The following is a 25,393-nucleotide window of genomic DNA, read 5'->3' on the forward strand; positions in this document are numbered from 1 at the left end:
TTATGGCGGCCACGTGCATAATCATCCATTCAGTCTAAGCAGGAGAAAGTGAGACTGAAAAGAACAAGGACAAGTTCTCCCTGAGCGTGAGTTACATGGTAACGTGTATAAATGTGCATCGTGCTGGTTGTGAATTTTAGATAAATGCAAATTGATATTTCCGATCAGACGAGATGGTGGTAATATATCTCTCTGTGTGTGTGTGTGTGTGTGTGTGTGTGTGTGTGTGTGTGTGTGTGTGTGTGTGTGTGTGTGTGTGTGTGTGTGGGGGAGAGAGAAAGAGATGAAGCTTGGGAGCAATGAGCCATGAAGATGTAGGGAAGAAAGTTAGTGAGTGGAGATGACAAATGCACACTGACAAAGATCTTGAATGGTCTGTCTAACAGCAGCACCTTAATGAATCTTATCCACAAAATAAGGGTGGTGGGGGTGTTGTTCTTATCCCATTCTAATGAAGTCGCATCAGCATCCAACTAAAAGTCGAATAAGTCTTTATGGAGAAACGTGACTACAGCTATAGTCTTGTTAATAATTTAGGCTTTAGCTCATACTGGGTTCCACCTAATGTCCTGGTTTCAGTCTCCTCAGTGACGCTGATCAAACAAAGTCTCTCACACAGATGTGATTAATTCGCCAGTAGAGCCGCTCTACCAATTAATCAACCAGGAAATGATTGATAAGTGGCTTCAATCACAGGAAGAAAGAGACGCACATCTTATAAGACATGAGCTTGTGTGTGTGTGTGTGTGTGTGTGTGTGTCTGTGTGTGTGTGTGTGTGAGGTGACAGACTTGACGTGGTTCATTAGCTTGTGATGAAAGACCCCGCTGTGGCAGCTTTCAGCAGTTCAGTGTTCGCTCACTGTACGGGTGCATGTGCAAGGTTGGTATTGTTTAGGAATGCTTCACCAGAGTGCACGACGAGCGTGTTTGTGTGTGTGTGTGTGTGTTCGCGTGCAATCACTCTTGCACGAAGAGAGGAGGCTGATGAAGCTTGCCACTCTGACTAGTGTATGAATATTTATGCAATTGATATATCAGTGTCTGCCAGAGAACACAGGCTCCAGATAGCAGGAATACAAATAAGAACACTTGCCAAGTGTGTGTGTCTGTGAGTGTGTGTCTGTGCATGTGTGTGCGTGTGAGTGGGCACAGTGGTATATTATAAGCCCAGGAGTACATGAGCTATTGGGAGGGTGTGAGATTGTGATAGACGTGTGCAAGTGTGTGTGTCAGAGAGAGAGGGGGAAAAAAGGCGTAGCTGACATTTACTTAGCTCTTCTCCTCTAGGCTTTTTGTGCCCCACATTCACAGAGGAAGAATAACACTCACTCTTGTTTTTTAAAACTTTTTGCTGCTGTCTTCACATCTTAGCCTCTGACACTACATTACATTGTGCTGCTTGTTCCAAATGGAAGAGGAAAGATGGGGAAAAACTCCACTGTTAGAGAGCATCTTGTTTTGTTTCAGTCAGATGACTAGGCTGATTTAAATGAGGAATTCTTATCTGCTTTGTTAGAGTGAAAAAATAGTACATGCCTATATCTACATTAGCAGCACATTATATTAAAACAACAACAAGCCTTTCTAATGCAACTCCAACAGATGGAGAGTGAAATGTACAAAATTAGTGTAAAATCTGCAAATGCTGTATTTACATCAGGGCCCAATCCCACTGCAGAACAGTGAGGAAAATACTGCAACGAACTGTTTATACTGAAGGCTGTAATGCAGTGACATACCTGTTTAATTCAATAACTCAGACCGCGGACTTCTGACTTTATTTTAAATTCATGTCATGCACATAATTCACTGACAGAGAGAGAGAGAAAAAAACTGCAGTTGCAGTTATCAAATCATATTTTATTTCATCACAAAAATTACAGGTTATTTTACCACTCGCTCTTAAAAATCAGCTTCTTGTATTTTATTTGCCAGGCGTCTCTCTGGAGCTCGGCAAATAAAATCTGCTATGAAACTAGTTCCCTTCCTGAAGCATAACTCGAGTTTTTAATAATCATTCAGCCAAGAGAAATTGGCATAAACGTACTTTTCACACTTGAAGCAGGACGGTAAAACAAAAAAAAATAATTAATCTCCTTTTTATTTTCAGTCATTTGTATTTTTAAGTGCCACGGTTTCAGCACTGATTACAAAACACTGTGGCCTGATTTTTACTTACAGCGACAATCTGATCAGACTAATAACACTTACTTTGTCATACTTGTAACACACACTGAGCAATCATCCAAAATCCAGGCTTAAAATGTGTGCTAATCTAGGTGTGCTAATTATTTCATTGATAAGCTGCTTGGACTCCAGTGGTAAAGATAATGGCCCAGACAGTACCCTGTTGCCTGTAAATGAAGACATTAGGTGTTTGGTTACTAGCAAAGTATGCTATTCTCAACAAAGATGAATTAGTATGAACCAATGCTACGATCACAACAATGTGTACAGCACAAAGAAGTGTGTCTATGACCAAATTTCACTGCAGTGTTTAAACTTTAGGTGATGTGGCTTCAGTTTACCAATGTTCCCAAAAGCCTCACATGAAGGCAGTCAGTATAAACGGTAACCAAAAACAACCCTAAACCAACATCTGAGTTCAGCTAATCTAGATGAGTTCAAATTAAACCTCCTCCCTTGGGCAAGCAAAAGTTGCCAAGTTTAACTTGGATGGGATTAAAAATTCTTACAAAAACTAACAATATTCACAGCTATGGAGCCTGGTGGATTGAACTATGTGGGGCTGCTTTATTGTCCCCAGACTGCAATGAATTTAAAAATTGCATCAAGTTGTGTTATAGGGCCGCAGTCCATGACCTAATCCTTTAGAGAGGATGGGCAGTACATCAAGATGATGACCAAAAGCAGAAAAGTGAAACCGGAATGGCTGAAAAAGAATTAGATTCATATCCCCAGACGGTCAAGTGAGAGTTGTGACCTTAACTGATGGGATACTTTTTTTTTTTTTTGAAAAAGCACTGGGACTGCTTTTAAATCAGTCTCAGTTTCACTGTTTCTGTTTCTCAGCATTACAGTTTTGACATGGCTCTGGTATGTGGGCGTAGGATCAAGGCTAATTGTAAAGTTGGACAAAAAGTAAATGTTATGCGTCTCACAGATCCTGCGAGTGTGTGAAGACAGCAGTGTTTCCTCTTGCCACCAGCAACAGAACAGAACAACTCTTTGCTCGAGTTAGCTGAAGCAGCCCTAGGGAGGAAATAATGGTGACCTGCAAGGCAGCTTCTCATTCAGGTGTTCGGTGAACATTTTGCAGAAGTGGTAAATTATAACATAGATGAGCAATGGAAGAAAATTCTGCACCGCAAACAAGGCGCAGTGGTTTCCATGAGAGAGAATATCTCTCTCTGGCCTGGCCTCTGGACTTTGTAACCTTTTGCAGAGTGTTATTGGTCGAGATAATAGGTGGTGATAATCACCTCTAATACCCAGTACACTTGGACCTCTTAGCCCAAAGGAAGATGCTACAACGGTCCCTGAAGAAAGGTTTATTGGCAGGGAACTTGTTTGTCTGTGCAAACCTTTTCTTCTTAATCCTGTGAACACTAAAAAGACTGAAACGAATCACAAAGCAAACGAAAGAGACGCCGGGGAAAACAAGGTGTCTGCGTGTGAAGAACATTGCTACTGAGTAGTGCAGTATGGTGCAAAAGTCTTGAATCACCCCTCAAAGCCAGACTTTCTTGTCATTTTTAAATCAGTCTTGAGTAGCAGTTCTCCAAGCTTTCTAAAGGTCTTTTCAGATTCGGCTATTGTAGCTAATCATTTTCAGAGGAATGTCTTTATTCGCTATATTGGAGACAATTGAACAAAGAATGAATTTTAAATTGTGTCTTTAGGCACTTTGTTACTAACCTTTTGTAAAAACATGTCATTTATTCACATTTCTTTAGTTGAATCCATGGAAAAATGCCAAAGTGTGACAGGCATAAAATAATATTTTTGCGCTAACAAGGTGATTCTAGAAGGGCTAATAGCCAGAAACTGGGCAAATCCCAGCATGGTGTGGAATGTGTCCTTAAAGTGAGAAAATTGGACAACTGGAGGAGAAAAGAAGTGACAGGTAGGCAGATGAATAGTATCTGAAACTCATGTCCTTAAGAAATAAGGGGAAAAATCCATCAAAAACCTGACACATGACCTGAGAGATGCGTCTGGATCTTCAGTTGATCCATCTACTGCTCACTGAAGCTTCATCCAAAATGGTCTCAGTGGAAGGGTGGCTGTCAGGAAGCCATTCTGAAGGAAGGTTTTACAGAGTCATCTATTCTAATTTGAAATTTTTCATTAAAATTGTTGTCAGTATATAAAGAGGATGTCACGAGAGAGGTACAACAGTGAGAGTCTACAGACATCTATAAAGCACAGTGGAGGCTTTGGATGGTATGGGACCGTAATTCCACCAGTGGTGTTGGGGATCTTGTCAAAATTAATGAAATTATGAACGCAGAAAACTACCATCAGATTTTGATCCACCATGGAATACTGTCTGGAAAGGATCTGAGTAATTTTTAAACACGATTGAAAAACACACTCTGGAACACCATCAGTCATAGATCGGCCTCCCCAGAGAAGAGGTTTGGAATTAAGGACATGACCTCCCAGAAGGGCTATTCCTTAAAAAATGACAAGAAAGCTTGCCTATGTAAGTTCAGGTGTTGGCTTTCAATGGTTAATAATGTTAACTGTTTTGCCTTATATACATGTTCCATGTATGCTTGCATAAGCATGGAAATCATTTTCCATTTTCCCAGCAAAACAAAAAGAAATGAAGAGTGGCTTGAGACTTTTACTCAGTGCTTTTTTCCCCTTTTCCACAAATCAAAGGGAAAGTAAATCAGCAGTATACTCAACACAAAGAAGTCACGCAGAGGTGTGTGTTTGCATAAAAATAGAACAAAGCTAGGTGTGGGGCTCTGAAGGACAAATGCAATTCTAATAGATGCTAAAAGACAGGCCTGTGAAGACACCAAGCTCTTCTCTTCTTTTCTCTTCTCTCTTCTGCAGCCTTGAGTAGTCTGTATGGGCCTTTTTTTATTATATACAAATACATCTTACAAACTTTTAATAGTGCTGCCTTCGTCCTCAGCACAAGGACATCTGTGAGCTGATGGATATCTGAGAAGTGCTTACCCAAATCCCCCGGGTCCTGAACGGAAACAGTCATCGTTCTTGGCTTACATCTGTTCATTTAAGAAAAACTGCAAATTTGCAATAATTTAGTCCGCTTGCTGACATATTACTGCATGATAAGCGGGAAACAAAACTGTTGGACCTATGGTTTTTGCATCATTAGAAGTAACAAATGGCTATAATATAATATTATGGGTTACTCTGACATTTTTTAATTACTTGTTTGTGTGTGCACAAAAACCCAAACAGTCTCAACCAAAAGGCTTCTTTTGTTAGTCCTCATTAATCCTAAACTTATGTATTTCAAATAATATTTGAAAGAAAAAAAAACAATAAATCTTTTACAGGCTTCTCTTCTATAAGCTGTGTTTATTTGCACTGTTGAGGGATGTTGAGATTATTTTTGCCACTTTAAAAATGTCTAGATTTAAAAACTATTTATTCACCTTTTTTAACATGAGTTGTCTACTAAACTGCTCATTAACACAGTTGTCTGATGAGCCAGTCACATTGGCAGCAACTCAATGTATTTAGGCATGTAGACATGCGACCTGATGAAGTCCAAACTGAGCATCAGAATGGGATAAAAAAGGTAATTTAAATGACTTTGGGGCATGGTTGTTGATGCCATGTGGGCTGGTCTCTGGAGTTAACAGAGAATGGTCTGAAAAAGAAAATAACATGTGAGGTGAAAATGTTAATTTCAGAAATCAGAAGCGAATGGCCAGGTTGCTTAGAGCTGATAGGAAGGCAATGGTAACTCAAATAACCGCTTGTTATAACGTCAGTATGCAGAAGAGCATCTATGAATGCACAACACATCGAACCTTTAGCAGATGGACCACAGCAGCAGAAGACCACATTGCGTGCCACTCCTGTCAGCTAAGAACAGGAAAACAAGGTTAAGTTCAATCCAATAGAGCATCTTTGGGATGCGGTGGAACAGGAGATTGGCATCAAGCATGTACAGCTGACAAATCTGCAGCACTTGAGTGATCCTATCATGTCATGTGCTGAATGACAGTCGACTAAATAATAAGCTGAATAATTAATGTACTTGAGCTCTAAATGGGCCACTACCCATCAGAAAACACAGTCACCACTATGTCTCAATGCAGCTGTATTATATGATAGATAGGACTGCTATTCATGGTGCATATTGTCTGAGATTGCACTAAGTGATCAATAAGGTATTTTGCTTGCCTAAAAGAAAGGAATTCACCCGCGCAGTGGACATGTTGACTCTGCAGCTTGGTGACACAGCTCTCATTTATTTCTAACCCACCCTCCACCGCACCCCCGTTCACTCTTTTTAGCTAATCCGATCAGAGTGTACTTTCCTACAGAGACTTGGAAGAAGAGGCCTGTGGGAAGTCTTCCCTGCTCAGTTGTGTCGTAGGACTGTGTGATATTTATTCAGAATCATCATTTGTTTTCTTGCAGCAGCAGTAAAAGCGTGGGATTGCGTGTGGTTGTTGCTGGCTCTTGATAATAATAGACTTACTGAAGGTGGAGGATGAGAAAGTATTCAAAGTGCTGTCAGTGGTGCAGGCACAACACAAAAGTACCACTTTCTTACAGTAATACCTATTCTAACACATATACCTATAATCATAACTAAAGGGTTGCTTTGCTGAAAACATCTTCCTTTCATTTTAGAAAATGGACTCCCAACCTAGAATTCCTGTTTTCTGCACTTCTAAAACCCAACTTCAGTGCTATTTGTGATCAGTCACGGCTTCTTTGGGTTACTTGCTTCTGTTGAAAGTTAAGAAAAGGAACATTTTATTCTGTGCAAAGCCAGCTGTGTGAGAAAAAGCCTATCAATTAGGCTTGAAAGTGTTATGTGTGTGGTTTCGTTTAATCAGTCCCACACCTGCAAGAAATGTGGCAACACATTCGAACTGTAAGTGATTCTCTACACTTATTCTTTCTCTTTCTCTCACTCGGCTCATTTTTCCTCACCTGAACGCTCGTCTAAAATGGATTTTCACCTCTGTTCTCTTTCTCTCATCTCTTTATTTCATTTTTCTTTTTTTTGCATCACTCTCACACCCTCATCGTTGTGTTTATGGCCCATGCTGATTTTATGCCAGTTGGAATCATTTTAATTGCCACCTCTCTCTGTTTTGAAAGACAGGTTTGTGGCATCTGGAGGCCCTAGGCCAAAGGCTGTAGCTGTTTCTATCTGTCATTGACATGCAGGCATGAATATTGGCACCTGCACAGTGGTGCACATAAGCTAACGGGCTACGCTTTCACGCTGCTGCTTAGCACTCAGATTCGTGTTGCTAATAACTCAAGAAATTACAGGGCTGCAGTGTTACTTTTCATGAGTGCCACTTTCACTCTATGGCAGCTGTTTGTGTGTTCGTGCAGTGTGTAACGTGTGTTGTACGTATGTCAAAGAGAGCAGCAAGATGAAAGTCTAAAATGTTATTTACAGCCATGCTGGAGATGTGGGCATCAGCGCCTCTGCACCATTCGCTTAATATTCCCCGTGATCTCCTGTCATTTGCTATTTAAGTAGCTGCACTTTTCTTGCTGTTGAATGTGGGAGGAAAACAATGTTACTCGCACTTAAAAGCAGACCCAATGTGCCAGATATTATTGGCTGACTTTCTCTCTGTTGATGAGTAACATATCATTTGAGCTGAGAGAAGCCAAAGATGTCATTTAGACAAAGTATTGTTCTTGAATGGTCCTCCTGCCTAAAAGCAAAGCATGCGATGTTTGTTGATCGACATAATAGGACCTGCAGAACAGTGACACCTTTGAGAAGAGTTTGTGGGTCTGTTAAGTGGTCATGTCACAGCAAGGTGGTAATTTTCTTGTGAAATGTCATGTTTTTGCTTTCTGGTGAAGTCATTGATTTTTTTTTTAAGCCACAGGAGTGGAGTAGTGTATGGGGAGAGGAGAGCTGGCAGACAATGAGACAAGAGATGTCGAACTTGACACACAACAAAAGGTTCTCAGCAGGCTTCAGACCACCCAAGGACCAACCCTCGTCAACTGATCGTTTGATTTACCTGCCTTTATTCGTGTTACCAGTCAATCAAAATAACTTTTGTTTACCATTCGTTCATTTAGAGAATTTACCAAAGCAAACCAAGCCAAACTAAGCCAAAAATCGTTTTATTGCGTAGTCAGCAAGAATGAGAAAGTGGTAGAGATTAACTGAAAACACGCAATTTAACTTGTCAGTGTAACACTGCCAGCCATCATTTCGTGCCTCCTTGTAGTGATTCTGTGTTTACATAGTGCTTCTATGTCCACTAACCAAACAAACCAACCAAATGTCCACTGATCAAGACCAAAATGAATGACAAGTCAGCTATGAAGTGGTATGAATCTCAGAGCGCGATCTGTGGATACTGAGGTGCATGATGCGCAGAGGATGCCAACCTTCTGCAGAGTCAATCACTACAAACATCCAAACTTCATGTGGCCTTCAAATTAGATCAAGAACAGTGCTTAGAGAGCTTCATGGAAGCTCCAAGGCCAAGCAGCTGCATCCAAGCCTTACATCATCAAGCACAATGCAATGCGTCGGATGCAGTGGTGTAAAGCACGGCGCTACTGTACTCTGAAGGTCGCAAATCAAGCTTGTCTGTCTGGTAATCTGATGGAGGAGTCTGGGTTTGGCAGTTGCCAGGAGACTGGTACATGTCTGACACTTGTTGTGACAAGTGTAGCGTTTGGTAGATGCTACAACATAACTGCACACCAGCGCACAAAGCAAGGTCCATATTGACGTGGATGAGCGAGTTTGGTGTAAAGAACTTGACTGGCTTGACTTGCATGAGTCCTGACATCAACCCCCAGAACACCTTTGGGATGAATTAGAGCAGACACTGTGAGCCATCCCTTCTCATCCAACATCATGTTTGACCTCACAAAGAATGGTCAAAAATTTCCATAAACAGACTCTTAAACCTTGAGGAAAGACTTCCCAGTGTTGAAACTGTTACAGCTGTAAAAGGTGGGCTGACATCATGTTAAACCCTATGAATTAAGAATGGGAAGGCAAAATAGTGTATCTTCAATATAGTCATCTCAATTGCATAGCTCCGACTTCTTTTAAGACGTTCTGTTTGCAAGAGGGAGCCAATCGGAAGACTGTCCTACAGGGAGAGTTTAATCAGGTTGTGTCAGAGTATAAACTGAGGGACTGCCCAGTGTAAGATAAATAAGGATAATTCTCAATGCTAAATAATTCAAAGCCACTCTGGATGAGAGAATAAAAATATGGAGGTTAAGTGGACATAATAGGTCCTCTTTAACTCTCAAATATTAATCAGTATCATCAGCACATATCCAGTATCAGTCAGGCTGTAACACAAGCAGTTGAAATCCAAGCATACTTCAGCAGTTTTGTGAATCCTTTCTTGCAAGTACAGAGTTTTGAAAATGCTTGCCAAGCCTTCTTTTATATAAACCAAACATGAGACCACTGTTGAGTCTGTACCAAGATCATAGACACTGACACGGTTGTCTTATTACCAGGTGAGGCTATATGAAGTGATGGATCAACTAGGCTGCTTGCTTCTAATAGACTCTTTAGGTTTTATATGTGTCTTCATCTCCTTTAATGGACTTGGCTGTCACAGGAAGGACACACGATGAGATCTTACTCTGAGATGTGTGCGTTGCGAGCGGAGACCGGAGAGGTAGACTGATGACTCCAAGTCTGTTTACTCGCTAAATGCGAATCACCTCCATGAGATTTCACTTTACTTTATGAGCAAGATCTCCCTCTGCAGTGTGATGCCTGGTTGTAAGTGTGCAACTGTGTGCCTGTGTGTGTTTAGGGTGGTAGATTTGGATTCGCAGGACGGTCACCTTTGCAGTAAAATCTTTATTAGAGACAGAACGGGCCAACAACCTGCTGTCTGTTGTCCTCGGGCGCAGGTATTTGTGTGCTGCCAAACATTTGAGGGGACGTGCTGTCAGATGACTGGCGAGGTGGGACAGATGTCCAGCCAATCTGAGACTTTGGCAGCTGTGACTGCGGTTACCAGATGTTCCTATCTTACTAATGTTGCCCCTCTTATTCAGTCACAGTCAGAAATAGAAAAGAGATGAGGCTAACTGTGTTTAGCCAAGAGGCAGTATTTCATGGCGATGTGTTTTTCTCTCTGTGAATGCTGAAGGCAGTGAAGCATTTCCTGCCACTTTTAATGGACTTCTATTCAACTTTCCAGTCCTCTTCCACTTTTATAGCGCTGCCTTTTCCCTCTGAAATCCTCATTCACTGCAGATTTCTGTCCTCTTTACGCTGTCGGCTCTCTGTTGGCCCTTACATATACCCTCTGCGACATGGCTGGTATTTGAATATGAATGTTGCTCTGAGTGGTTTATTTTTAAATATTTCTTTAGCTCAAGTTGTCACAATGTGCAGAAGTGTATGAGCTTTGTTGGTCCCTAAAGGGGATTTGTGGCTCACAGTGCCATCGCCCCACCCTCACCCTCTCTGAGTCCATCTGTGCTCAGGATGTTTGTTGTGGTTTTGGGTGAGATTTAACGGCTGGAAGAGTGGAATGGTTTCAGTTTTTTGGTCTGGGCAAAAATCTGTGTGTTGGGCACAAGGGTGTGTTTTCAAGGCCACACAAACACTTCCAGTCTGGCCCCAGGCTCACACCGCACAGGAAGCAAGTTATTGAGTTGTAATACTCAGGTTTACGATAGCTTTTCAATAGATTCCCTGCCCTTACTTACGACTCCTTTCTTTTTAGATTAATATCGCAGCTGCGGTAGAAAAAGCTGTTACAGGATAATGATTATTTCAACAATCACATCTCATGGGATTCAGCAGATGGCTGTTATGGTAAAACAAGTCAAATGGATCCAGTGTAGATAAGTGAGATGAATCAATAGATGTTCTGATAGAAGAAAAAATGTGATGTGATTAAAGTTAGAAAGCTACTGAGCAGTAGAAACTTTGACTGTATATCACAGGTGTCAAACATAAAGCCCAGGGGCCAAAATTGGCCCAGCAAAGACTCCAATCTGGACCACAGGACAGCTTTGGGAAATGTGAGGGAAGGCATAAATTTTGTACTTTTAACTGCATTTTCATAAGTTTTACACCTTTTCCTGCTAATAAAGACCTCCCACATGGCCTTTCATATTACACCAAAGTAAAAGATAAACAATTAAATGACAGAAACAGAAACCTTCCTTTTCTCACTATCTAGAAATTTATGGGGGGATTTTTGCGGGTTCACAGTTAAAAAAAAATAAAATAAAGAACACCCACCACCACCCCCGCCTAAAAACCAAACAAAAGGACATATTCTAAGAATTAACAAAATCTTGCTTTTTTTTAATTAAAGGGCAGCCTAGGTATTGTTGTTGAAATATTACACATTTAAGTCTTACAATTTAAGCCCAGAGAGTCATGGCGACACATTTCTTTCATTTACCAGAGCAGCATTTCACTGTTTGGCGGAAAAAACTGAGAGCTGTTGAAATTGCACTTCTTTTTCTAATACAAAGATGTCTCAGGGATTAAGTGTAGTTAAACTTCTTTACACTGATGGAGTGGAAAGGGGAGTTTCACTTGGCTGGCCCACTCAAGATCAAAGTGGGCTGCATGTGCCCCACAGTGTAAAATGATTTTGACATGCCTGCTGTATAGAAAAGATGAAGGTAGCTTCAGGGTCTAAAAATTGAAGTCAATGTGGAACCACAGGGTGACTCGTGTGGTTGCAAAAAGAAGTCTGATTGTATATAAGTCTTTGAAAAAGCAGCTCTTGACTCCCTTAACTCTTTCCTCACGAGTTTATGATTTTATTCACTAGTGTCATGCTCACCTCCAGAAGAGCCAAAAATGAGGATAAACTGGGGTTTTCTTTTAGAATGAGCGTACCATGACCTCCATAAGAGTCCTCTTTGGTTTCTCAGCCTGATCCACCTCTTTTTGATGACATCTGGCGTTGAAACACCAAGATGCCCACATGCCTAAAGGCTGAGCTCGAAGCTTCGAAACTAGACTTTACGAGCCAGTGGGTAATGTCACGATGACTGTGTACATCTTTAATAAATAGCCTATGAGTAGAATCAAGTGTATGATTTAGTTTTATTTAATTTTAGTCTTTGCCAAACACATCTAAGCTCACGGCTGAGCATAAAGCCTTAACGTTAGTGCATTAAAGTGCAGAAAAACAGGCTTATAAATAGCAAACCACAAAGTCCATTTAACAGCTTCTGCTTGTATCACACGGGAGTTTATCAGAGCACTTAGGAACTTCGTCTTGACTGAGCTCCAAAAGGCTGCTAAATGGATCTTGCAGTGAAATTGTTTTCCTGTTTCAACTTTTCAAATGATGATTCTGTGCAAGTACAAAAGAGCTTCTTTTTTTGTTACAGAGACAATGTCATACCAAACTAACACACACACACACTCACACCATACAGTATATTTGGCAAGCCTTCAGCACATACAAAGCTCTGGTGTGAAATCATGAAATTAGACCTTCATGCTCATGCTCTTCTAGACCCTGTGGACCGACTGAGCTCCGCAATGTCATTCTGAGGAGAAACATGCTACACCTCTGCAGTGGACACACACGGTCCCACTCAGCAGCAAGCCCTCCTTTCTCCCTTTAATTAAATCCTTTGAATTATTCATTGATTTACGCTAAACATAAGTTATATCCTTTCCAGTGTCCATAGAACTAGATTGATGAACATTTTATAGTCATTGCTTACTATAGTCAGATTGGATCTTTGATCACTGTCCTTATCTCCTCTATGACATGTTTTATGACTGTAATTTAAAAAGATTCAAATTCGAAATAAAAACAACAAAGGAAAATATTCTGGATCCCTTTTTCCAGACTTTTGAGTTCCCGCTGCTTTTGCTTTTATTATACCACTTTGATGGTTTTCTGTCACTTATCACAGGTTCCGTCTTAAAACTGGAGTCTCCCATGCTCCCCCTCTTCCTTGCTCTCTTTCTCTCCCCTCTCTTTAATGATGTGCTTGAGTGATGCTAATGAATGGTTCTCACACCGCTCCTCAGCCTCTCCCCCTCCATTCCCTTTCTTCTTCTTCTTCTCTCCATCTGCCTACTTGATCTGTCAGAGAAAGAGATTTCTCTTCTTCGGTTATGAGACTCCCTCAGGGTGATTCTACAGGAAAACTCTGATGACTTCCCTCATTTTTGGGCAGCCTCGTGATATAATGGATGGAAGGTCTGACTATTTCTGGTGGACGGTGCATCGGAGAGGCTCACAGTTGCAGTCAGGAGGGAGTGTATGGGTAACAGGGTGGATGATGCGCAGTGTGTAGGTGGCCCTGCTGACACATGAAGGTGTGTTTGTGTATAGACGTATAGCTTGTGCTCTCTTGATGCACGAAGCAGAAGAAGAGCCGTGTGTGATGCTCTGCACCACCATGACTGATGTCGGGACTCACAGTTATGATCATTTTTAGCAGTGCAAAAATTCTATCTGGACACATTTGTTAACAAATCAATACTTTCATTCAGAGACTGTTTTATTTATCAAATACTGAAGTTTATTATCAGGCGAAAACATTTTTAGCAACTTTGATTGACGAGGATCCAACATTGGCTCCTCATCTTAGACCTCAGGCTCGACATTGGCGAGAACCACCACCGTTGAGAAGATCAAGTGGTGGCGTGCGCCCGAATGCAAGCGGGACCTTGCAGTGGCGCTGGGTGCAACCGTTCTTGACATTGACCCAAACCAGCCAGTGGAGGCCACCTGGAACAATATAGCAACCAGCGTCCTGGGGAAGAGCAAGCCAGGAAAACGCTTTATTGACAAGCAAATATGGTGGTGGAACCTAGAAGTCCAAATTTCCGTGAAAGAGAAGAAGTCTGCGCTGAAGAAGTGGCGCCAGTCCAGACACGACGAGGACTACAAACGGTACAAGAACCTGAAGGCGAAAGTTTCGTTTCGTCAAGGGGTCTGGCACTACTGACACCATTCATGCTGCGAGGCTGCTTGTGGAGAAACGCCGGGAGAAGAAATCGACAGTCCACATGGCCTTCCTTGACCTGGAGAAGGCATTCGACAGAGTACCGCACGATCTTATTTGGCATGCCCTACGTTCTCATGGAGTCCCAGAAGCTTATGTTGACTGGGTCAAATTACTGTACACAGACGTCACCAGCATCGTCATGTGCCCTGTGGGGGTGCTGCCTTTCACTATCAACGTAGGTGTACACCAAGGCTCGGCACTTTCGCCTCTTCTGTTTATACTATGCATGGACACTGTGACCGCTGATCTCCAACAACCTCACCCATGGTCACTCTTATACGCCGACGACGTATTCCTAGCGGATCAATCTAGAAGTGAGCTGCAACAGCACACACAGCAACGGAAGACGCGCCTGGCCGATCATGGTTTGAGACTCAACATCAAGAAGGCCGAGTACATGGAAGCTGGCTCCCAAACTGATGGCACCATTAACATTGACGGGGAAGACCTGAAGAAGGCCGACCAATTCAAGTACTTGGGATCGATGATCAGTGGCGATGAGGATATCCTTCTGGACGTGCGAGCAAGGGTCAATGCCGCATGGATAAAGTGGCGTCAAGTGACGGGTGTGCTATGCGACCGTCGAATGCCAGACCATCTCAAGGCGAAGATTTACAAGACTGTAGTCCGCCCAGTTGCCCTGTATGGATCGGAGTGTTGGCCAGCCACCGCCAAGCATGAACAGGCCCTGCACACGATGGAAATGCGAAAGCTCAGGTGGTGTCTAGGCCTCACGCGTTGGGGCCAAGTCATGAATGAAGATGTCAGAAAGCGGCTCGGCATCGCACCAATCACAGAGAAAATCCGCGAGGCACGGCTACGGTGGTACGGACATGCATTACGCTCAGACGACAGCTCAGTGGCGAAAACGGCAATGAGGCTTGAGCCCGGTGGCCAGCGACCCCGTGGCAGGCCGAAGAAACGGTGGATGGATAGAATAAAGGAAGACTTGAAGATCGTCAATGCCACCCCAGAAGACGCCCTCGATCGTGCCAAATGGAGACGGATTTGCCACAAAGCGGACCCTGCCATGCGGGACAAACGCTAGAAAGAAGAAGAAGATTGAGTTGGAAATTGTCAAATTAAAACACTTTGTAGTCTATTCTGTCACTAGTTTAATAAAACTGGTAAAGGAGGGAGACCTTTCTTGAAGAGGTAGGAAATCCTCTGATGTGTCCAAAAAAATATGGACTGTACATCTATGATATTTGAATCAATGATGCTCCAATTTAAAAAAAAAATGTTTTAAAAATCTATATTAAATTAAAAACAAATCTGGTGAAGGTCTCAGAGGGGATTGTCAAGGTATCCACGATGAACAAAATAACCCTGCAAAAGAAATGCACTAGTTAGTATTTCTACATTAGTGATTAATTAAAGTAATGCTATACATTTCTCAGACGAAGCAATTCAGTTGAGATTTCTGGTCATCTCTCAACATGAGCATCATCATCTGATCGATCTTTAATGAATTCTTGCTTTAAGAAAGGTAAAAGGGGATTGCAACAAATATAATTTTGATCTCAAACTCCTTAAAGTGTTTTTAAATAGAACAAATAAAACAACATGAATATATACAAAGTACAATACTGTTCCCTTAAAAGTAAATGCTGCCCAAGGCAGCTCACTCTCCATTCAGAGCCATTTTCAGCAAAAATGCACATTAATCAGTTCATTTAGCTTCAGGAGCAAGGAAAATACACAAGGAAACACATCTCAGTGCACACATGCCAAAAGATTTAGCAGTTCAGCGACATGGGTCACGTAGCTTTAAATAATGCAAAATTAAAAGTTATTATGTTACTGATCGTATTTTCTCTCTGAAACAGGCCTTTATACCACTTGTTCATTCACTTTTTCATAAACTCATCATCTTCATCACCTCCTCCCACTTTTAGTTTCTAACTTTCTCATAATTTTAGTTCTTGCCCTCTCTCCCTCTCTCTCTCTCTCTCTCTCTGTCTCTCCCAGCTATGAAAACAACCTCAGATAGCCAGCTCTGTTTACTTCATTTATTCTGGCTCCACCCTCTTATTTTTTTAGCCCTCCCTGCATTCCTTCTGTGCTCTTATGCCGTTTGCTATTCTCATTCTTAATTTTGTTCCCTTGTGTTTTGTTATTCTTGATTCTTGTCTTTTTTATTCTGGTCCAGTAGTCTCTATCCTCACCCTGCTCTACACCCATCCAACCTTTTCTCCCTTTATCCACTAAGCTGGCATCAGATGTGCCAGTGTGGATCAGATAATCAAGTCTTGGCTTCCCTGCACGCACTGACTGGTGCATGTGCACATGCAGTTAAATAGTTAAAAGGAATGTAGCTGAGGAAACGGTTTATGGCCCCAGTGCTTTGTTAAGGACTGGCAGACAAACAATTAAACTGCACACTAATTGACTTAGCGTAACCCAAGCAGACAAAAGACTTCCTGTTCTATGTTTGACCTTTGAACTCAGTTTGTGACTCCTACCCCCTTCATGCTAGCCATGGGATGAGAGTATGTCATCAGGGATTGTTCTCAGAAAAGATTCCTGGTGATTTTGGAATGAACCTCACTTTGGGAGTAGAGCGAAGTGACTGTGGGAAATGGAAAATGAAAGACAGATTCATGCACATCCACACATGAATAACAGTGTTTTGGTTTCATTGGAGAAGATAGGGGTGGATTGACAGAGCTTGCAGAGCAAAGCTTCAACTATGCTGACAAGATATAACAAGAGAGGAGTGGGAGAATTGTTTTCATGTGTGGAGAAAAAGCAGAGGAGGCAGCGTTATCTAAGTCCTTGAAAGCAATTTCCCAGAGCAGAATGAGATATAGATGGAGAGTGAAAGAGAGGGAGGTATGGATAGAAGAGAGAGCTAAATGGGGACAGTGTATGAACACTCGAGACATCAGGTTCATTTGAGCTTCTCTGTCATACGACCTCTAATCATTATATCCAATGCCAGGAAATTGCAATCATTTTCCCTCATTCTGTTTTCTTAATTGACTGCTCTTCAATCACCGCAAGTGTTACGAGTGGAAACCACATATGAAATATGAGCTTTATGAATCTGGGATCATGCACACCAGAAGCAAGTTAGCAGTATATTATCTGACATTTGTACCTCATGACCTTGGCTTGGCCTGCTTTCTCTGAAGCCCGGGCCTGAGGAGACAGGCATTATTTGCTCTGGACCTGCAATGGGAATCTGTACAGAATCTGTTGATGTCCTTAGAGTAAAATAGATAGTGGTGAGGATAAAGTTTCTCTAGCTCAGCTCAATCCCGCAGCATTAGCCTGTGTACACTTGATTGGCGGTGCACTTTTTTTCTTTATCTCTGTTTATCTGTGATTTATCTGCTTCAGCAAAACCGAAAGAACAAGCGGGTTACTGCTACTCCAGCCCGCCAAAGTCACCGTGTACGTATCTGTACTTACTGCACTTGCAATTCTGTCTCCAAAATAGGAAAAGTTTTTGGGACATGTTTGGAAATCAGCTTATTTACTTTATTGCTGGTAAGGCAGCTTTAAATCTTAACATGATGACAAAACTCTGGGGAGCTGCTGGCAAAAAATAGTTCCACCATGTATCACCCCACATGGCCTCAACGTCTTGTTTTTACATTCTGGGTTTTGTAAGGATTTAACAAATGAGATAAAAGATGCTAATCTGTGAGTGTTAGATGTGCCAGTTGGCAGTTTTGGGATATTTTCCACTGAGGTATGCTAGCATTTCTCCACCTTGTCTGATCTCCCAACTCTGAATAACTCTGCTTCTTATTCCTGGGTTCTGAGTTCATGCAAACAAATGCATATGTTAGATTTATTGGCCAACCTGAACTGAATACACAGAAGAAGTTATAGCAATCATAAAAAAAAGGATTCTCTACCCTCAATAAACATGAAGCCATAATTTTGTGCAAAGTGCAACTAAAATATACAAAGTCAAAGATTTATTTATTCAAATAATTAATCAGTGAGGAAAATGTGCTTAAAATAAACTGAATGTATACCAATCTTGTAAATTTGATTTGTTACAATGATTACATTGTAACGCATGTAACAAAATTACATGGAAAATGTATATGTAAATAAATTAAAGTCACCATTTTGGGCAGGATTTATTGTGTGGATGGTTGCTTGTTTGATTTTCCTAAACCGTAAGTGTATATAATATATCCTCAGAACTGAGAAGCTGCCTTTAGTGCTGAAAAGTGATAAATCACCTCTGCTCATTATAACCCTTAAGTTTTCCATGCATTTGAAAATGGAGACCTACGCATCCTATGCTTCTGCTTAAACATAACCAATTAAAAGAAAAGCACCCTCATCAACATGTCAGAATTTATTCTCTTCTAGCACCTAATTTTTTTTATCTGCAGTCATCTAATTCTACTTGTGTCTCCCTCTGCTCTCCATTATCAGGCTGCTGCTGAGTTTGCTAAGACCCACCTGCCAGAGGCTCTGCGCCAGCAGCTACTGACCTATGAACGGGAGAAAGAGCGAGACAGGGAAAAAGACAAGGAGAAAGATGAAAAAAGGGAGAGGATAAGCCTCTCCTACCCCTCCATCCTGGAGCAGCAGATACTGACGCTGGACAGAGAAATGCTGGAAAAGCTCTCTGCCGCTTACAACGAAGCAGGTGCGTATTTGCCCGTTCACGTAACTTCACACATGATACGTTCTGCAAATATGCCAACTTTCTTCCCTTTTTTTGTTGTTGTTTAGATGCTACATTTGTTTGGTAGCTAGCAACTATCAAAATACACGCATACAGTATTTCAGCCTACACGTGCAACCACAAAACTAAAGCGCATACAGATAACACAAGATGGAAGCAAAAGGTGTTTTGCTGCAGTGTCCCCTGTAATGCTGCACACAAACTATTTTCTTCTCCACTATTTCATTTGACGGTTGTTGAATAGTGACTGTCAGCACCCCAAGGCCTTGCTTATTCAGCTGTTTAAATACAAGTTGATCTTCACAAGGCTTGTAGTAATTATCTCGGGAGGCATGCAAGGAGAGAGAGGTAATGCAAGAGAGAGAGAGTGATGGATAGAAAGAGGTAGGAAAAGGCTCAGAGGATTGGATTCATGTGTTGGAAGTGTGTTTTGGTTTTTTTATTGGTTAAAGCTATACAGTATAGGGAAATGGAAGCCCAGAACCACAGGCAGAATAAAACGAGAACAATAAATACAAAACAGAAAGACACACAAAGGGTCGATGGCAAAGTCCAATCTAAGTGCAACTAAACAACCTCAGGGAAGAGGAGGAGAAGGAGGAGAACGATGTGGACATATTCATGAACATAAGTGATTTTGTGCGAGTTTCATAGCAAGTCTTCCTTCTGTGCTGCCTTTATTGGATTATTGAACACAAAGTCAAGAGAGTTTAAATATGGATCGTAAGATTATTTCCTGGTCTCACTGCAGTGACTTTCTGCAACCTCAACAATTCAGCATTTCTGTGGGAAGGTCAGTTTTCCTTCCAGTGTCCCGGTTAAACTAAAGGTGAGAGAGTAAATGCAGGAGGAAGGAGTCTCGAGTAGGTCTTTATTTACAGAATCTGTCTTCAGAGTTGTAACTGCAAAGTTTTGTTTGTATGGACGATTTTCTTCAAGTGCAGTTAATTGCAAAGTTACTGAAAGCAGCTGTAAAGAGCTCACATGGGGCAAGAAGAAAAAAAAACTCGTGGCCTTAATTAATAATTGTAAACATGCATCACAGTTCAAGGGCTGAGCCTCTCACTTGTAATAGACCTGTGAGGTCAGCTGACACTTGAGACGTGCTCATTTGAAGTGGGTTTTGGGGGTTTTTTGGTTTTGTGTACATTTTTGGGGGTGGTGATCATCATGTTGCCGTGTTCCCAGGTCTTCAGTTATTTTAGCGATGCGGTGACTACATACAGTTTCACCGCCGCCTGCTGCAGTGCTGATTCAGACAGATCTGCCTTCCAGATGCAGCTGAATTACCTGCTTTTGTTTCCGCAATTAAAGCAAAATCCATTTAAACGGTAATCAAGGCCGAGCAGACAAAGCAATTAATGCGTGCGTAGCTAATACACACACTCCATACTCGCCAACCTTCTGTGATGTAAACAGGTGAATTTTTCATCATTTCAACACCTCCGGCACCTACACCTGTGTAACATGCATGTTAACTGTAAGCCCTAGACATGCTGTGGAATATGAAATATAATCCGTTATTTTATGGTGTACAGCGCCTGCATGGATGAATTTACTCTTTCTGTAACGAGCAGGAATGAAGGTCAAATCTGTGAAAAATTAGTTATAGCACGTGGGAATTCTCTCATTCAACCGATGACATGAGGGTAAAGAGAAAGCATGGAGGCTAAATGAAAACCTGCATCAACAGTGACATGTGAATCACATCTAAGGTGGCAAGGCGGTCATGGGTATGAAAGAGCCCCTGAGAAGGCCTCACATCCTTCTGTGAATGCTTGACATGTGACAAAGGATGTTAACGAGGTCAATTAGAAACAGAGTTGGAGCTTTCAGTCTGAAGACAGCTGATCCTTCCTTCTCGAAGGTTTGGTTTTGCAGCTGAAGTCACCTGCTCTTTGATGCTTTATCCTCCACCTCCTTTGCTGTCTCTCCATCTGGAGATAATCATCGGCTTTCTGATCTGTCACTCCCAAAAGGGGCCAAAAGTAAATCTCCTCTCCTGATCCCGCTGCCTTCTTCTGTTCTTAAGCGGACCTGTTGCACTGAGTTTCAAAGATACTTTCCACACCTCCATCTGCTCGTATCTTTTTCTTATGCCCCATCCTTCTTTTTGGACGGCACAGCGAGACAGACTGACATGATGCTTCTAGATAAACTTGCAATCTCCATTACAATAAATGGGCTCCTGTGTTGTCTAGTTCAGGGATTGAATTTGCTGTGGCATTTGTTGTGGCTTTCTTGCAGGCGTCTCGGGGGAATCTGCTGATCAGGTAATTGTGCATTCTTGTCCTTGTATCTGATTCCACAATCGCATCGTTTAGGGCGCACAGCTCCCTGCTTTCTGTAGTAATCGGGGGGCCTAAATTGAGCTAGCAGGGGAGGGAGTGAGGCAGAATAGAGATACACACTCTCAATTCAGCTCCCCGTCCCCAGGACAACAGCGTATCAGATTTATCCCCCTGTTCATTCATCCCTGTGTTGTTTATCAGCGAACACAAGCGCCTCAAAGAAAGATAAGGAAGATGGGACTTTGATGCAGTGCCCAGGAGCTTAGAGTCTATTATGGAAACAGTCTCCTTAATGCTGTATGGTATTCTGCTTGTACCAATCTTTATGTGGCTGGGTGACATGTCTACATGCAACAACAGAAAAATTGACTGTTTTGCTTTTGTCCAATAATCTGCAGTCAGCAGAGACCACGCTGACCCGTTAGCCATGTCATCTTAAAAAAAAAATAAAGGCGTCTGTCTATTCTATTAAAAAACTATTTAGGTTGGGAATGTAAGATTTAAATATGTGCAGAAATATTACGTGCACCATAGTCTGTCTCTAGGAAGAAGAAAATATGTGTAACAAAAACAAAATAACTTTTTTGCACAGCAGAAATGAAACATTAATGTACCAACCTCATCCTACACGGCATCATTTTGTTCACATCCTCTCCAGTTTCTGACCTCTAAGAGACACTGTAAGAGTTCCCGGAGGTCATCGGTCTTCATTGACTTTCATCTTCAAATCTCTCAAGAATGAAGCTCCACTTAGTGAGGCACTACTCGTTGTGTTTTTGCTCTCATGCTTATGTTTTTGTGTTTCTTTATTGCCATTAATCATTTAATTTTAGTATGTTCTCTGTGCCACATATTCCCCTTCAGGCAAATATTTGTTTATACCAAATGTGTTTGGTGCAGTTTTTTTTAAACCCTTCTCCTGCAGTGCGTGTGGAATGAGGCTGTGTAAAGTTTGGCGGATCCAGTCCTTTTTCTTTTTTTTTCATAATAATGCCAGTTACATATATAAAATGAGGTCGGTTGCTTTTTCATGACATCATTCTGAAAGTTTTTTAATTAAATGTATTTATTTGCCATAACAAAAAGTCAAATAAGTATGTCATATTTAAGGTTGTCAAACCTAGGCCGTAACCTGACGTGCACCTCCCCAGAAATCTAACTACACATCAGCATCGATAGAGACCACCCAGGTTTAAATACAGTAATTTGCTCAAATTTACTCAGTTGATCTAAGTGGAATGATTTGAAAAGATTATTTGAGCTACGGCATCATGATCAAAAACTGACCATGAACTTGGTCTGCTACCACCTAATACTACAGCTAGAGTGGTTGTTGAAGTTGTTTGAGAATGTCGGCTCTTATAACTTATTTTCGATCATAATCAGACAAAACTCAGCCTCCTGACTGTGTCTGTGCTGCTACTTAAACAGAAACAGTTACAGCTGACTAAGTATGACTGATGGCTGTTGTTACTTTAAAAAGCACTTTAACTAAATGTTTGTTCAAACAAAGTCAGCTCGCAGCAGTTTCTTTCAAACTCTGCAGCCACTTTGTTTATGAGGCAGAAGAAGAAACAGTTTGAATTTTGGTGCCAGTAACTATGAAGGCCAGCAGGGTGTTATGATTCCAACTAATCACTGTGAAGGCGCTTTCGTGCATGTCATCAATGTCTACCCTGTGACCTGAAACTGATGGATATTTGGTGGCTGCACGTCACTCTGTGGTGTTTAAAGAATGGAGAAAATTATTTCTGGGATTAGGTAAATAAAGTGAGAATAGGACACAAAGATTAAAACCTTTTACAAATGTTCAGGCTAGACAAAAGTAGTTTACACTGGTTGCTGTAACATCAGCTTTTTTTGGCCAACAATATCTTTTATTGAATAATTGCCCAGTCACAGCATTATATATCTGTATAAAGAGGAAAAACAAACAAAAATCATCATGTGAATGGATTATTTATAGGGTATTAGATAATCAGATGTTACCAACATCGAAGTCAGAACAATTCTCTCTAGATAACTTAAGAGAGGGCCCTAAGGGCTCTGAAAGGCCTGATAAAATTAGTGACTTTTTTCAACTGGCAGTGTTGAAGCTAAGGTAGAATATCTCCAAAAGTTGAATCTGTTCATCTGGACGTAGCGTTTTGTCGCTACGTCCAGATGAACAGATTCAACTTTTGGAGATTTACTTTCCTGGATGATTGAGAATGCATCAAGACCTAAGGTAGAATACCATCCCTTCATTTTAAAAGGTCAGCATCAATCAGTTATATTGCAATAATGTTAGGAATGTGTCAACTTTCTGCAAATGAGCCTCAGAGCATGCCATCATATAAGCCCTGTCTTCATGCTTCCAGTCTCTTTACAGCAGATTCAGAGGAATCCTCCAGTAATACGTGATGTAATTTAGGAGCAGACCTCAAGCGTTCCTCTTTCTGTTGTGGTCAAAGGGAGGAATAGATTATGACTGATCAGTTTGTAAGTATTTAAAAACAGACTGAATGGTAGGAAAAGCTGTAACATCAGCTTAACACTGAAGAAAACTAGTATTGAACACGTTTGACGGGCTCCAACGTCAGACATACGTCACAGTCACACCTCCGTTTTCCTGAACTCACCATGGAGACTGCTGCCCACTGCAGGACTGTACAACCTTTGGATAGATTGAAAAAAGATTGTAAGCTTGTTTTTTTTGTGTGTGTGAGAGAGAGAGATGAATTCACTCTCACCTTAGAATTCAAGTATTAAGTCTTTGCAAGATTGATGTTGTTTCTAAAAGAGTTGTTAAGGTCTGTAAGGCCTCAGGGCGTTAAGCTTTTTATTTTTTCTGCACCCTCTTGTTTGTGGGAAGGGAAAAGAAACTGGAAGATTAATTATATTAAAGGTTAACTCTGCCAACATTCAGGTCTCAAGGTCTACTACACAAGTTGTATAAAGATCAATTAATGTGAGAGTGCAGCATTAGAGAGAAGAAAGCTTTGCTGGCTTCTACTCATTTCTGCTGGAGGCCAAACTGAAGTTTTGGCAGATAAATTGCGTGGAGGGTAAGGTGGCCACTGGGTTTTGACCAAGAAAGGAGAGTCATAAAAAAAGATAGCATTTTCCTCCCCTTACCCTCAACTTCTTCCTGTTAAGAGGGTGTTTTTCCTTCCCACTGTCGCCAAAGTGCTTGCTCAATCATGGGGATTTTCACTGTATTTTTGCAAGGTTTTTACCTTACAAAATAAAGCGGCTTGAGACGAATGCTGTTTTGATTTGGAGCTATGTAAATAACATTGAAGTGAATTGAATACCTCTGTTTGTGCTGTTTATATTAAGGCAAGGCAAGGCAAGGCAAGTTTATTTATATAGCACAATTCAACAACAAGGTGATTCAAAGCATGCATTTCAGCTTTAGGGGATGAACGTTAAAGCAGATTAAGGTTTGACTTTGAGAACCAAACTTCCTGAACTAGACTAACTAGAATAGATATGGTCATAGCCCAGTTAAATCAAATCTTCTGCTACTCTCCTATTTTGCCAAGAACAAGAGAGAGTGGAGAAATGATAGGGTGGTTCGGCTTTGCACACTAAAGCCAAAGCTAAATCTTACACAGGGCTCCAGAAAGGCTGGGACTGACCCCGAGGAAGCTGCTGTAGTTATTTAGGGGTGAAAAAAAAATGAATGGAATGAAAATAAAAAGCTGAGACGGTCTGAGAGGCGTGATATGCAAATCCAGAGTGTTGCTCTGACTTTATAAAGCAGGTCGAAATGATCCACATTCTAAAAATAATATACTGCTCTAAATGTTAACAGTTCAAGTCCAAGGAAGTAAGACAGGATGGCAGCTCTTAAGGGATAAAATTACTGTGGGTGTGCTAATGGGCAGGTAGTGTTTTTAGAAAGGCTTTGAAGAAGACAGCGAGGTAGGGCGAGCGTGGTGGTGGCAGTCCTGACCCCACATTTTTCACCTAAATGCCAAGCAGGTTGGCTAAGTGCATAAATCCATTCGGGTGCTGTGGATACACTTACACTGAACTCTCCAGATGTATTTGAGAGCATAAATAGAGCCTGTCAGAGTTTGCTAACTGAAAGAGTGAATTAGTGCAGTGTTGCAAATTGAAGTGAGAGACTAACTGGGGTTAAGATGTTAATGGTATTGGAGTGTTGAAGGTGTGCCTGGCCAAGCTAAGCCCATAATTAGCATGAGCACAGGGTGCATATGGGCCATGGTGCCATTTTAATAGGGAATGCTGAATGTGTGCACTGAGAGGCTGGGCTAATTGGGG

The 25,393-nt window shown here is 41.4% G+C and overlaps 1 protein-coding gene across 1 annotated transcript in view; it reads left to right on the top strand.

Moving 5' to 3' along the window:
* Nucleotides 1-25,393, top strand: part of ppm1lb (protein phosphatase, Mg2+/Mn2+ dependent, 1Lb) — a 54,099-nt gene that overhangs the window by 23,029 nt on the left and 5,677 nt on the right. Inside the window, exon 2 of the mRNA XM_063492954.1 lies at nt 18,575-18,791. Within this exon, the coding sequence (XP_063349024.1) occupies nt 18,575-18,791 (217 nt within the window). The remainder of the gene's footprint in view (nt 1-18,574; nt 18,792-25,393) is intronic.

The sequence above is a fragment of the Pelmatolapia mariae genome, linkage group LG14 (assembly GCF_036321145.2).
Source record: "Pelmatolapia mariae isolate MD_Pm_ZW linkage group LG14, Pm_UMD_F_2, whole genome shotgun sequence".
In the NCBI taxonomy this organism is placed as follows: Eukaryota; Metazoa; Chordata; class Actinopteri; order Cichliformes; family Cichlidae; genus Pelmatolapia; species Pelmatolapia mariae.